Below are 13,651 nucleotides of genomic sequence, written 5' to 3' on the forward strand. Positions count from 1 at the left end.
GAGGGTTTTTGCTGGTTAGTTGAAAGGTTGCATGGATAAACCACTTTGAGTATGGAGTTCTTTGGTAACACAGCTAATTTTTTTGCAGCTGCAGATTGCTTTCCTTTTGTATAACTCCAAACAGAATATATCAGTTTACAATGAATATGCCTTTGTCTTTTATGTAGGTTATTACCAACTTAGTGAAAATGTTGAAATCTCGAGACACAAGAAGAAATTTCTGTCCATTAAACCATTGGCTTTCAGAGCAGGAAAACATCAAAGCTGATAAGGTAAATCTGCAATTCATTATAAATCTGCCCTTTATGAGATAAAATTGCTTAGCTGAACATTGCCGGCCTCAGCCCTGGGTAACAGTATGTGAGGAAGAATTCTTTGAAACCTATTTAGGTTGGGGAGGAAGATAGTTCATGTACATGATATTTGGAAAAGTATACATGCTATTTTACCATTCTTGGTCACCTGCCCAAAGAGAATGGGGGAGGGCAGGTTTAGCCCAAGTACTTTATGCTAATTTTCCAAGGTTAGGTACCGAAGCACTTTCTCATCAAAAATTAGTGCAAAATATGCATGCTGATACTTCAGAAGTATGCAATCTATTTGAAAATTGCCCCTTTGATTTTAAATAAAATAATATACAATAACATACATAAAAATTATCTAAACAGTAGGGATTATCTGCCAGATCATTGACCTGGATCTCTTTACAGCTTGTTTCCTTTTCCCCATATTAGCTGGAGTGGAAAGTGGAGGCCTGACTGAGTACTTTTTTTTTTCCCTTTTTTTTTTTGTTGAAGAAAATGATCATTGTATATAAGCTGCATGTATCTGTTTTACCTTCCTTTTACCAATGACAAAATAGAGGCACAAATAAATACTTTTTTTCAGTTTATAGCAATGAAAAATGCAAAATATATCACAGGAGAATTAGTTTGGAAGTAAATTATGTATCATTCCAATATAATTTGTGTTAAAACTTATTAGAATTTGTACAAAAAAACTATAATACTGTTTTGCTACTCACTATTTATGCTTCTAGTGCTGATACTAACACACGTATAGCTTGAGTGCCGGGAGTGGTAAGTATTGTACTTCACTCCTGGCAGGACTTATTTAGTATTGGGGAAGGGACTAGAAGGTCAAGGGCAGCCTCATTTATGTAATATTTAGAAAACAGTCAAAGTGGGTGGGGCATCCTGATCTGCAGAGCAGATTATTGTAAATTTAGGAGGGGCTTGGGGGTGAGGGACACATGGCCCAATAGGGCCTTATTTGCCATTTTGAGAAGAAGGGAGGGAATCGGCTACATGCCCATTTAAATGTTTGTTTTTTTTCTTAGTGGCAACAGCGCTACTTACCCAGATATGTTTTAAAGATATCCAGATAAGTAGAACGTTATCCAGCCTGTGCTGAAGTAGGTTTAAAGTTATCCATCTAACTTAGGCCTTGATTCATCAAAAAACTATAAATATAGCAAAAATAGCACCCGCAATTGAAAAAAAAAAAAAGGGGATGTGGTTAGGAAAATTTGCAGGCTGTCGCATTGAATAGGTAAATAATGCACGGTATATTCTGACGGTGCATTGCATCAGCACGTTGTGTCATTTGTGCTGCGTCATTTTATGCGGCTAGCGTATGTTGTGTCATTTGTGCTGCGTCATTTTATGCGGCTAGCGTAAATTAGTGCGTGGTGCAGTGGGGTAAATTTGAAAAGATACGCGCGGGTGTCCATGTGCGCAGGTGCGTGCATGTTATAAAATCGGGGGTCGGCACGCGCAAAGGGGTGCACACTAGTATATCTTGCGTGCGCCGATGCCCACGGCCTCCGCCCATTCCCTCCATGGACCGCCCCTTTTTTGAAGCCCCGGGACTTAGACGCGCATCGCCGAACCTTTATAAAATAGGCCAAGCGCACGTAACACCCCCCCCCCCCCATGCACATAAATCCTTTGAAAATCTGCCCCATTATTTTTTTCAGTTTATATATCCTGGCTTCCTGTAGCTGCCTCTTTGAGGGTCAGACGTGGGGGGAGGGGAGAGAGGACAGGAGAGTTGGTGAGTAGTTTAGTAGGAGCTTTTTCTGATTTGATTACCTGAGTGCATTGTCTGGTCTTCTGTTGCCGTCTGTTTCCCTTTATCTGGGTCTTTTGTTGTATTTGGAGTGAAAGTTTTTGTTTGTTTGTTTAATACTTTGTCTTATTTTGGTGTGGCGAAGTGAGGAATGGTGTGAGTGGAGGAGTGAGGAGGAGAAATGTGGAGGAGTGGTGTTTGCGGTAATGAGGAGTGTGGAGGGGTGGTTTGTGGTGAGGAGGAGTGTTTTTGTAGTGAGGAGTGAGGAGGATGGAACGTGAGAGGCATGGGGAGGGAAGAGGGGGCAGGAGTGCTAGGAGGAGGAGGAAGAGTAGGGGGAGGGAAAGAAGTAGAGATAGGAGGGAAGGGATAGGAGAACGGTGGGAGGGGTAAGGGGATAGGCAGACTAGGATGGCAGGAGGAGGATGGCAGACTAGGGATAGGGAAAGAGGGCAGAGGAAAAGGGAGTTGGCGGGGGAAGGGAAGGGAGGGGAGTGGGAGGGAGAGTGAAAGAAAGGGAGGACACCTCTCTGGAAGCGGAAGTGGCATCCCCTTCTGGCAGGCAGGCAGCAGGACACCCTTGTCTCAGGGCTATCAAGTTCAGTGTACAGGGTAATGAGAAGGTCATTACAGGGGTCCTAGAGCATTATGCCATGCTGTTTGACTACCGGGCGACCAAGACCTCAAAGGCTTCCAAGGGCCAGATCTGGCGCAACATCGCCTAGGACATCTCCAAGCACAGCAGAGTCCAACGAAGTGGAGAGCAGGTGGCCCACAGGTACCAGGACATCAAGGTGCAGTTGAAAGCAAAGGTGGCGGCCAGAAATAAATATATATGGCGGCCCAGAGGAGGAGCCCTTTGTCCCATCATCCTCATCCCGGGAGGAGCGCCTTGTACAAAGGCTGGGACAAGATGTCTTTGAGGTCATAGCTGAGTGGCTGGACACCACACGAGCTGTAGTGGTAAGTTCACCTTGCTTGTAAATGGGCAGACTGCAACGGATGTACACATCAATGAAAAAAAGATATTTACTGCCATAGGTACTTACGTCTTATGTTTTGTATCAACAGCTTTTACCCATGAAGCTGCTGGTCCCAACCAGCAAGCCCCAGGGACCAGCAGCACAGCACCACCTTTTGCACAAGGCCTTCCTGATGGATGCCCAGACGCCCAGGTGAGTGAGGAGGAGGAGCAGCAGCAGCCACAGGCTCAGGAGGCATTGCAGATGCTGCATCTCCTGGGTTCACTCAGCCCACTCAATGGGTCCCTCAACCTTTCTGGCTTCATGGAGGAACCTAGCTTTCAGTAGGAGCCAATATATTTGTCACAACCTCGAGCCAGCACACCACAGTGTCAGCTGAAGCACCATGCCCTCAGCAGGAGCAGCCCAGAAGCCTCGCATTGCCACATTTGGAGGCCCAAATTCCTGCACTTCGCACCACTATCACAGCACTGCCACCAGGCCCGGCACCAGCACCAATAACATCCCTGCCACCAACAGAAAGGAGTCCATGCACGAGCAGCTGGACCAGCTGGAAAGGAGGCATGAGGTACATCTCCAACACATACGGGCAGAGCTAGTGTGCTTCAGGAGGGCTGTCCAACAGGCAGAACCAGATCCTGCGAGATAAGACTACCGCAAACATGCAGAATGTTACAAAGTTGGCCGCAGCAGTCAATGGTATGACGAGTATGCTGACACAGATCCTGCAAAGGATGCCTGAGCAGCCATCCGAGTCTTCCCCAGCACCACTGGAGTCCACATCCCGCAGCAGTCCCTGGGATGTCAGATACCAAAGGGGCAGGCACCCAAAAGACATGTCCCTTTCCCCCCACAAAGTGGTAAGCCATGACATGGCAAGGGGCCATAAAGGACCAAAGGTGATGGCATCGAATGCCAAATAAGAAGAGTTGTACAACAATCCTGGGTGGACCCCTGTACTGAGTAGCTGTGCCAGCTAGATGGAAGAAGCCTGCTGGGCCCATCCTCACTACAGAGTTCCTGTGCCAGCACGCAAAGGGGATGGTCTTCTTTCAACCATTGTGATCCAGCAGCTAAACTCTAAAGCCCTCCTCGATGCTCTGCAAATAAGGTGGTCTAAGTCCTTTCTTGGCACTGATTATCTATATCTGGCCACATAAAACACATCTGTTAGAGGCTTATATGACACCTTCTTTGTCTGAGGTAATGGCACTAAATGCATATCTGGCAAGAGACCAACACAGAAAAGCCATCAGCCATCATGCCAATCACATGAGACCTCTGGGAGCAGTAGGCCTATACATTCAGCACTGTGTCCCGTGTACTATGGAAGCAGCTTGTAGGCTCATGAAGTCGTCAGCTGACAACAGTTTCTCTAGCCTTAATGTTATACACAGAACAGATAATTGAGAATGTAGGAGGACAGCAGCTATTCCTGATTCCTCACAAGTCATGACAGGCATGTGGATCAGCAAGGGCCTGCAATCATTAAACCATGGGAACGTGTGAAATAACATTGGAAATGGAACTATCTGCAAGCTGTTTGGCACTGGAGTGTACAGCTTATGTACTTTAAGGGTGGTCACAGATTGCACCAGGAATGTAAGAGATACTAGCTATTGCTCAAAGCAAAATACTCTGCATATTTTCTGGGTACATACATACATACATACAGCTACACCACATGACTAAGTGAGCCATAACAGCCAAGGACTTTGCAGCACCCTGACATCTCAGTATCTCTGTGAGTGCTGAGTTGAAGGCAGGAGGTTCAAACACACCTAACTGTTGGCTTTTGTGACATCAACTGTTGCGCTGGAGGTGGACCCTTGGCTGAGGTGGGGTTGATGCAACCTGTAGGCAGGGACCTACGAGTCAGGTCCCCACTGACAGCAGGCAGAGTGGGCTGATGTATAGATGCCAACTGGAGCTTCACCAATACCAGCCCTTGTTCCCCGCGGGTTGAGCCTTTGGATGCCGGGGCCGGCTGGACTTAGGTGGGCCTCTGTATGACGTCGATTAGGAGATGGTGATCAGCCCAGAGACAGCAGAAGGAAGATGGTACGGTCTTACACTGGACGAGGTAGTGTTCTGGAAACCCGAGCACCAAAGGAACATAGGCAGACGGGGAGCTCAAGCAACAGCAGGCCGAAGCCTGAATAGGCCAAGTCCAGGAAGTAGGCTGAAGAGGCGTCAAAGAACAGGCTTGAGTCGGGATTGGCGGCAAACTGGACGAAGTGGCAAGAAAGGCTGAGGTCTGAGCACGGCGAGGGTCAAGCCTAGTCAAACGATGCTGAGGTCTTGGTCTGGAGGGAAGCAATGGAGTAGTCAGGCAATGCAGAGGTCTGGGTCTGGAGAGAGGCAACAGCGTAGTCAGGCAATGCAGAGGTCCGGGTCTGGAGAGAATCAATGGCGTGATCAGGCACAGCAAAGTCAAAGTCCATGTAGGCAATCCGAGGATAGATGTAGAGCAGGAACGTAGAGGCGAGGAATGAGGAACAGGAACACGGGAGCGAGACTAATCTCTCAGGAGGCAACGAGTACTCAACCAGCGAGGAGATCTGTTGCAAAGGCAAAGCTAGGGACTGGAGCCCGGGCTTAAGTGCCGGTGCTCCGCTGACGTCATCATCCGGGGCCGCGGCTAAGTTCCCGCCGCAGGCCCTACTTAAACATTGGAGATGTGCACGCTCGCCTAGGGAGGGGTGCGGCGCCATGTAGCAGCATCTCTCTGCGGGCCATGCGGAGAGGCCCAATGTGAAGCGATGGAAGTGGTGGCTGGACCGGGAATGCCAGGCACTGTAGCTGAGCCGGAGGTACCCGGGGAAGCCAGAGGATGGAGCTGGTGGCCCACTGCTGCCAGAGACGAGGAAAGACTAAAGAGGTTAGGACTTTTCAGCTTGGAGAAGAGACGGCTGAGGGGGGATATGATAGAGATGTTTAAAATCATGAGAGGTCTAGAACGGGTAGATGTGAATCGGTTATTTACTCTTTCGGATAGTAGAAAGACTAGGGGGCACGCCATGAAGTTAGCATGTGGCACATTTAAAACTAATCGGAGAAAGTTCTTTTTTACTCAACGCACAATTAAACTCTGGAATTTGTTGCCAGAGGATGTGGTTAGTGCAGTTAGTATAGCTGTGTTTAAAAAAGGATTGGACAAGTTCTTGGAGGAGAAGTCCATTACCTGCTATTAAGTTCACCTAGAGAATAGCCACTGCCATTAGCAATGGTAACATGGAATAGACTTAGTTTTTGGGTACTTGCCAGGTTCTTATGGCCTGGATTGGCCACTGTTGGAAACAGGATGCTGGGCTTGATGGACCCTTGGTCTGACCCAGTATGGCATTTTCTTATGTTCTTATGTTCTTACCAGGAGCTGGCGTTACTACAGAGAGGTGAGAGGGCTGTGCCACGGGTCTGCTGCGGACGGCGCACGTAGCATCAACCTTTGCTCAGAAGAGATGTGTGTGTGCTCTTAGAGTCATTAGAAACTATACGGAGACATCTCAGAGGTCATTTGAAAATTCAGGTGAAGGCAGGGCACCATCTGATTCACTTCACAGAGTCTGATGTGCGTCTGGTGTGGGCTCGCCGAGAAGCTAACTGAACCTACATTACATCACAACGGCCATGGTCCTCACCTTCTACACATTACCATTTACAAATTGCATAGGTAGGAGTAGTATGGTGCATGCACTCACCAAAAGGTTATGCTACCTTGGAAGGACCTGTGTGCTTTGTAGGAATGGCACAAGGTAGCACAGGCACTTTACCCAAGGCTGTAAGGGAAGGCATGCTACTAGAGTACTCTGATGTCAGCAAAAGTGTTGCCTACTGCTTACATTTTTCGGGACAGGTAAATTCTGTCCTGGTTTGGAACATATTACATGCAGGGATTTCATCAGATTTCCCTATAGCTTTTCCAAACAAAACCAAGACTACATCAATATCTGCATGCATGGGAGTAAGACCAGGACTGGATCAACATATCCTGGAAATCTGGATCCAGTTGGCAAACCTAGTCAGTAGTGGCTCTGAAACTGGTCACGCAGTGGTGTCAGCTGTGTCTTGGCATGCCCATGTTCATTAAGCCAACCCAGTACAGGTATATAACTTCACATGCACACGTTTCTCAGCTACAGAATGAGGCAGTAAAATGGGAACTCGGTCATTGAAATCTTTAACTGTCTACATGTAGCCTTAGGCTGTCCTTTTAAGCTTTAGAGCTATTTGATATTTACAGCATTTCTAGAGCTGTAGATCTCCATGCTCGAGAACCAGCTGGGGTGGCATCACACTTATGGCACTAACTCATCCACATGTGAGTGCTAGGATGGGGTCTGCTGGGGGGGAGAGCTGGCAAGCCATACGGCGTTAGCTAGGCCAAACTATGAACACTTTGTTGGCAGTCGTTCACAGACTCATGTGCCACACATGCCTCTTGTATTGTCACTATGAGGCATAACACATTATAGCAGCCACATGTATTTTATGTCATCTTTACTTTCAGAACTGTTTTTCCAGTGTACTGCTTCATTATCAGGACGAATCCTGAATAGGCATACGTGTTTTCTGTTACACAATGACCCAGACAGAGAAACAGTGAGAGAAAGAAAGATGATAGCAAGGAGAGCAGCAGCTAACAGTCTACTTGCCTCCTTTCCCTGGAAGGGGATATGGTAGGTGAGGCCTATTAGGCAAAGTAGTGTTGTATAAGGTTTTGGCAAAGCTGGCTGCCACTCAGTGTGGTGTCCTCTGCTTGTGCGGGAACCATGGGGAATCTGGGGGGGAGATCTGTAAGTATATCCATTCATAGTCCATGGCGTAGAACGAGATTATGGAAGACACAGCAGAGTCGCACTATATCTCCAACTTTGGGTGGGGCATACATTAAAGCTCCGCCCATCTTGTCTAAACAGCGAAATCGACTTTTGAGAACTCCGAAGGTGCGTTCAATGACACAGCAAGTAGCACATAAGGCCTCATACCTTGTCTTTGCCAACGTGTTGGGAATGGCAACAGATCCTGTAACTGTACCCAGAATCTCCTGCGGCAAAGAAAAATGGAAGCCATCAGTCATAACGTTGTCACTTGCAGATCGGGCTTGCAAACATCAGCATCCTATAAGACTATATAATGTAGCCTGTACCATTTCCTGAACCTTAAAGGCCAATTTGCCTAGCCTAAGTGCATGTCACATTGTTCTGGGCCAGTATATGTGCAGGATAGCAGTAGCCAAAAGTAGCACAGCTCTTCCAGACTACTAAATCGCATCTGTGTATTCCAACAATTGCATGCCAGGCCTTCGCAACTGAGTTAAGGCTACTGGTGTGAAACAGTCTGCCAACCTTGAAGCAATGCGTAAGAGCCACACCTGTGTTAGCTGAATAAACGGCACCTCATGGTATGATTTTGAATGTCCCTGCCTGCTCTGCAGTATGTCCTCCATAGAAACCAATTTGTGAGCCCCGACTCAAGGAATGTGCCAGGCCTCCAACATGCACAAGACACTGCTTCTGGTTGAGCTGTGTGAGGGTCAAGACAAACTGTGGCTGACAATCTGGATGACACATCACTAACCAGCCACATATAATCGTGCAGTACTAGCAGTGTGGACACTTCAAGCTAGAGATTAACCAGTGAGATTTAAATAGCTCCTAATAGGACAATAGAAACAGGGCTATTTGAAAATGAACACGTTGAAAGTGTATAGTGCCTGCTCACACACGAAGCTTTAGGGCAAGTGCATTTTTTGTCCTCACAAGATTAGCAGGCTTCTGCAGCATGGAAAGAAAAAGGCTGGCCCTGAGGCAATGGCCTGCAGGAATTACTGTACAAACCACTTGTTATGGCAGCAATGCTATTACATTCCCACCCCCCAGCCAGCCCTCCATGTCTGTGCCATTTGCCATAAGCACATAGCCAGAGATGGAATAGAGAAAGAAGAGTCTCTCTTACTTTTGAGCCAACCATCACCACACAGGCTGTCCTCAAAATTTTCACACAGGCCCGATTGGCTAAGTATAATGGAATCATGTGCGGCTTCCGGTACCTGGCCACCACGTCTGATGCGCATTCGAGCATCACAGACCACATGCACATTGATGGAGTGGAAGAGCTTTCTGTTGCGGTACATCTCCTCCCTGTCACGGGGTGGAATGATGGCCACGTGAGTGCAGTCGTAAGCTCCAAGAACATTGGGAAAGTTTGCGAAGGCATAAAAGCCTTTCTTCAAGTCCATCAAGTCCTGCTTATCCTGAGGAAATGTTATGTAGTGATTAATGCGGTCAGAGACTGCTGTTATGACCTGGTTCAGACAGCAGGGAAGAAGTGGTTTGGGACATTCCCCCCACGACCCCTACTATTGTTTGGAAGGAGCCAGATGCCATGAAATACAGGGTGGCCAACAGTTCGGTGAGGCCAGGTGCAGTGTGAGACCTTTCGGTGACCTGATCCAAATCCCCTCAGATTTATTCATATAATTCCAGGATAGCCCGAGAGCTGAGGCGATACCTGCAACCACATAGTCCTTTGGCATGCCCAGCAAGGATGTTCGTGGAAGAAAGATGTGCTCTCTGTATCTCCTCTGCCGTGGCTGCCTGTGTGCCAGGCACTGCCCTGGGCCCTGATCCTGTGGGGCAGTGACTCTGCCTTTGGGGAGGGACTTCCCTAGGAGGGCTTGGAACTGCCCTTGCCTGTTCTTGAGCTGTTGGTTGTTCTGCTTGTTGTTGTCTGTGGCGAGCCTCCCGAAGCATCCAGTATCCCCCCAAAAATTAAACTTGCAATAAACATTATGACTTTAGGAAGCTAGACCAGGTAAGAACAGATGTTTTTATTGGGACAGGAAGGCCTGGTAAGTGTGTCCGTTACTCCTCTTTTTATTGCATGCGATAATTGCTGCAGTAATCCCCGTGATCCGTGATATCGGCTTTTGGGAGTGCGATAGTTTTTTCACCATACCACAAAAAAAAGGTGTAATTATTTACGGTGTTAAATCCCATGATAGTATGCTTTACTCTATCACTCTGCGCTAGCCAGACCCTCATTTCCATTTACTCTGCCCAAACTCCTCCCATTCAAATACTCAATTTTTAATTTGCATATGCATTTTGCATTGTGTTATTTATCGTGTGTGTTACAGCATTATCGTGCATGATAAGGCCCTACCACAAAATGATATATGACCCAGTAAGCAAATTATAAATAAAAATTCGCTAAAGTTAGCTGGATAACATAACTCCTCTTTGGAACTGCTTTTTTTTTCATCCAGCTAGATTTTAGCCGGATAATGACTTATCCAACTAAAATCTAGCCTGATAAGGGGCTGAATGTCAGATTTGCCATCTAAATGGGTTTTCAGTATGAACCTCCAGGAGTCTAATGGTCTTAAATAGACTTTTAAGTGTTTAAAAATTGTGAAAAGTGTTATTACTTTTGAGTTTGAGGTGACCTGGCTCTAACAGGAACCATCCATGGTGCTGAACAGAAGTAAAACCAGCAGAATTTGGTGGAGGGGCACAATAAGGCAAATTGGATGGGTATATATCTTTTGACGGCTTTAATAAATATGTGGATAAAGAAGTGTCAGTTGATATAGTGTATTTGGATTTTCAGAAGACATTGACAAAGTCCCTCATAAGGGACAACTTAGGAAATTTAAAAGTCATGGCTAGGACTGTGTTTCTCCACCCTCTCCTGGAGGAATAGCTATTCAGTTGGGTTTTCAGGATTATCACAATGAATATGCCTGAGAAAGATTTACATACCCTGGGTCTCCAGTGTATGCAAATCTATCTCATGCATATTCATTATGGATATGCTAAAAACCTGACTGGTTAGATATGCCTTCAGGAGAGGGTTTGGAAAGACTGCATTAGGAAGCAGTTTCCTATTGTGGATGGGGAACTGACTAAAAGACAGGAAACAGTAGGAATAAATAGTTTTCCAGACAGAGAAGTAAATAGAGTTTCCCAGGGCTCTGTACTGGCACCTGTGGTTTTTAACATATTCATAAAATATCTGGAAAGGGAACAACAAGTAAGAAGATCAAATCTGCAGATGATTCATAGTTGTTAAAACAGCAGCAAATAGTGAGGAATTGCAGAAAGACTTTAGGAGACTAGGAGACTGGGTATCTAAATGGGATATGAAATCAAGTGCAAAGTGATGCACATAGGGAAAAATAATCCTGATTATAGGTACATAATTCTGGGTTCTGTAGTAGGAGTCACTACCCAAGAAAAAGATCTTGCAGGCTTTGTGGACAATATTGTGAAATCCTTAGCTCAGTGTATGGTGGTAGTCAAAGAATCAAATAAGAATGTTAAGAATTATTTGGAGAGGTATGATGAATATTATCATCTCTGTATCAGTTCATGGTGCAACTACCTCAAGTATTGTGTGTAGTTCTGGTCACTATTTCAAAAAAGACATAGCAGAACTAGAAAAAGCACTGAGAGGGCAACAAATATGAAAAGGGAATGGAATGGCTTTCTTAGGAAAAAAAAAGCTTAACAGGGCAATTCTCTTCAGCTTGGAAATGAGACAACTGAAAGGGGATATAATAAAGTTTATAAATTCATGATTGAGATGGAACAGTTAAATACAGGACAGTTATTTACACTTTCAATTAATACTAAAACAAGTAAGTTGTTCAAATTTCTTTTACCTGCATTATGCTAAACACCTGTACCACATTCTCTGGCATCAAATTGAAAAGGGGACAAGCCATGAATCTAACAACCAGTAGATTTAAAACAAATCCACTCAATATGAAATCAAGTTATGGACTTTGTTGCCAGAGGATGTGGTAAAGATGATTAGCATAATGCAGGTAAAAGAGATTTGAGCAGGTTCCTGGAGGAACAATCCATAAACAGTTATTAGCTAGGTAGATTTGGGAAAGCCACCACTTATCCATTGACGTGAACAACAAGAAATAGATCTTTGAAATCCTCCGGATAATTATGGCCTGAACTGGCCACTGTCTGAGACAAGATGCTGCACTAGAGGGATCTTGATCTGAATTAGCATGGCATACTTATATTTTATCAGTCTGTGTGTGTGTGTGTGGGGGGGGGGTGGGGGGGGTGAAGGGGGAAGCTTGAATGTAAGTGGAACTGGCTAATAGAGAAGGGAGATTAGGTGAGGTAGGTTGAGTGTGGATCAGACAGAGGGAAGGCGAGTTTTAGTCCATGTTTTGCATTTTAATTTTAATTGATTTTTTTTCTGTTTTGTCATCTTTCACATCTGCTAGATAATACATTTTATTGGACTTTAGGAATTCACTCACTGGTGAATTTTCTTTTTTTTGTAATGTAAATTTTATTCAATATTTGAAACAGCAAATATAAACATACATAAGAGGCATTCAGTCATTGCAGAACAACGAACTACAGAGTCACACAGCATAGGTCATAAACTGGCAGACAGAATATCATAGGGGCCATCAATCAATGGATGCGAAGATCCCCACCCCGGGACAGGTAGGCAAGGAACACTACAACTCTGGTGTTGGGAGACGTCAGGTAACCCACGAATAGAGAGAATTTAAATGTTAAACAGCTGAATCCAATAAACATATAAGCAATTTACAATCATGTGTATGTGTCTGATTCAAGAAACCTGACCAGGGTCCACATTGAGGGCCCACCACGTAAGGTAGGGCTGCCATACCCGTTGGAAGTTAGAAAGTTGATTTCGTTTTTGGGCAGTGATCTTATACATTGCGCTCATAGTATCCAGTTTCCGATATAGATCATCCTTCGTTGGGATTCGCGGCTGGTTCCACAACCCGGCCAAAAGGCACCGAGCTGCGATGCAAAATTGATTAATCATCAGACTTTCAGCCTGGGTACCTTCAACTGACTCATTAAGTAACCCTTGTATGGGAGATAAAATCACCTCTTTATGGATGATGCAAAGGATTAAGGCCATAACCTCCTGCCACAACTTCTGTACATACACACACTCCCACCAAAGATGCAGGAATGTTCCCTTCTGACCACAACCCTTCCAACAGTTGGCATCTGCCCGTAGTCCCGCTTTGTGCATCCGATACGGGGTAAGGTGCCAGCGAAACAATACTTTATAACCGTTCTCAGTGAGGGAAGTGGAAATAGAACTGCGCTTGGTGTTGAAAAATATCCGATCCCAGTCCTCATCTGCAAGAGTAAGGCCAAGTTCGGCTTCCCATTTATTAGTGTAGGAGGGTCTCCCTACCATGGACCCCTGGAGCAGGGAGTATATGTTTGATAAGCCGCCTTTAATGCGGTCCGCCACATCACACCACCCTTCAAACTGCGTTTTCCCCTTCCCAAGGTCCGTTTGAATACCTTGCTGTACAATAAAATGTCGCAGTTGGAGGTAATAATAATAGGTGAAGGATGGGAGTGAAAAAGTGTCTTGAAGTTGGGTAAAAGAAAGAACATAAGAACATAAGAACATAAGAAAATGCCATACTGGGTCAGACCAAGGGTCCATCAAGCCCAGCATCCTGTTTCCAACAGTGGCCAATCCAGGCCATAAGAACCTGGCAAGTACCCAAAAACTAAGTCTATTCCATGTAACCATTGTTAACGGCAGTGGCTATTCTCTAA

The 13,651-nt window shown here is 45.6% G+C and overlaps 1 protein-coding gene across 3 annotated transcripts in view; it reads left to right on the forward strand.

Moving 5' to 3' along the window:
* The window catches only part of UBE3C (ubiquitin protein ligase E3C), a 496,047-nt gene that overhangs the window by 199,643 nt on the left and 282,753 nt on the right, over window positions 1-13,651 (forward strand). For all 3 annotated transcript variants that reach the window (XM_029588499.1, XM_029588501.1, XM_029588500.1), the window contains one exon: window positions 168-272. In XM_029588499.1, coding sequence (XP_029444359.1) covers window positions 168-272 — 105 coding nt within the window. The remainder of the gene's footprint in view (window positions 1-167; window positions 273-13,651) is intronic.

This window comes from Rhinatrema bivittatum, chromosome 2 (genome assembly GCF_901001135.1).
Source record: "Rhinatrema bivittatum chromosome 2, aRhiBiv1.1, whole genome shotgun sequence".
Taxonomy (NCBI): Eukaryota; Metazoa; Chordata; class Amphibia; order Gymnophiona; family Rhinatrematidae; genus Rhinatrema; species Rhinatrema bivittatum.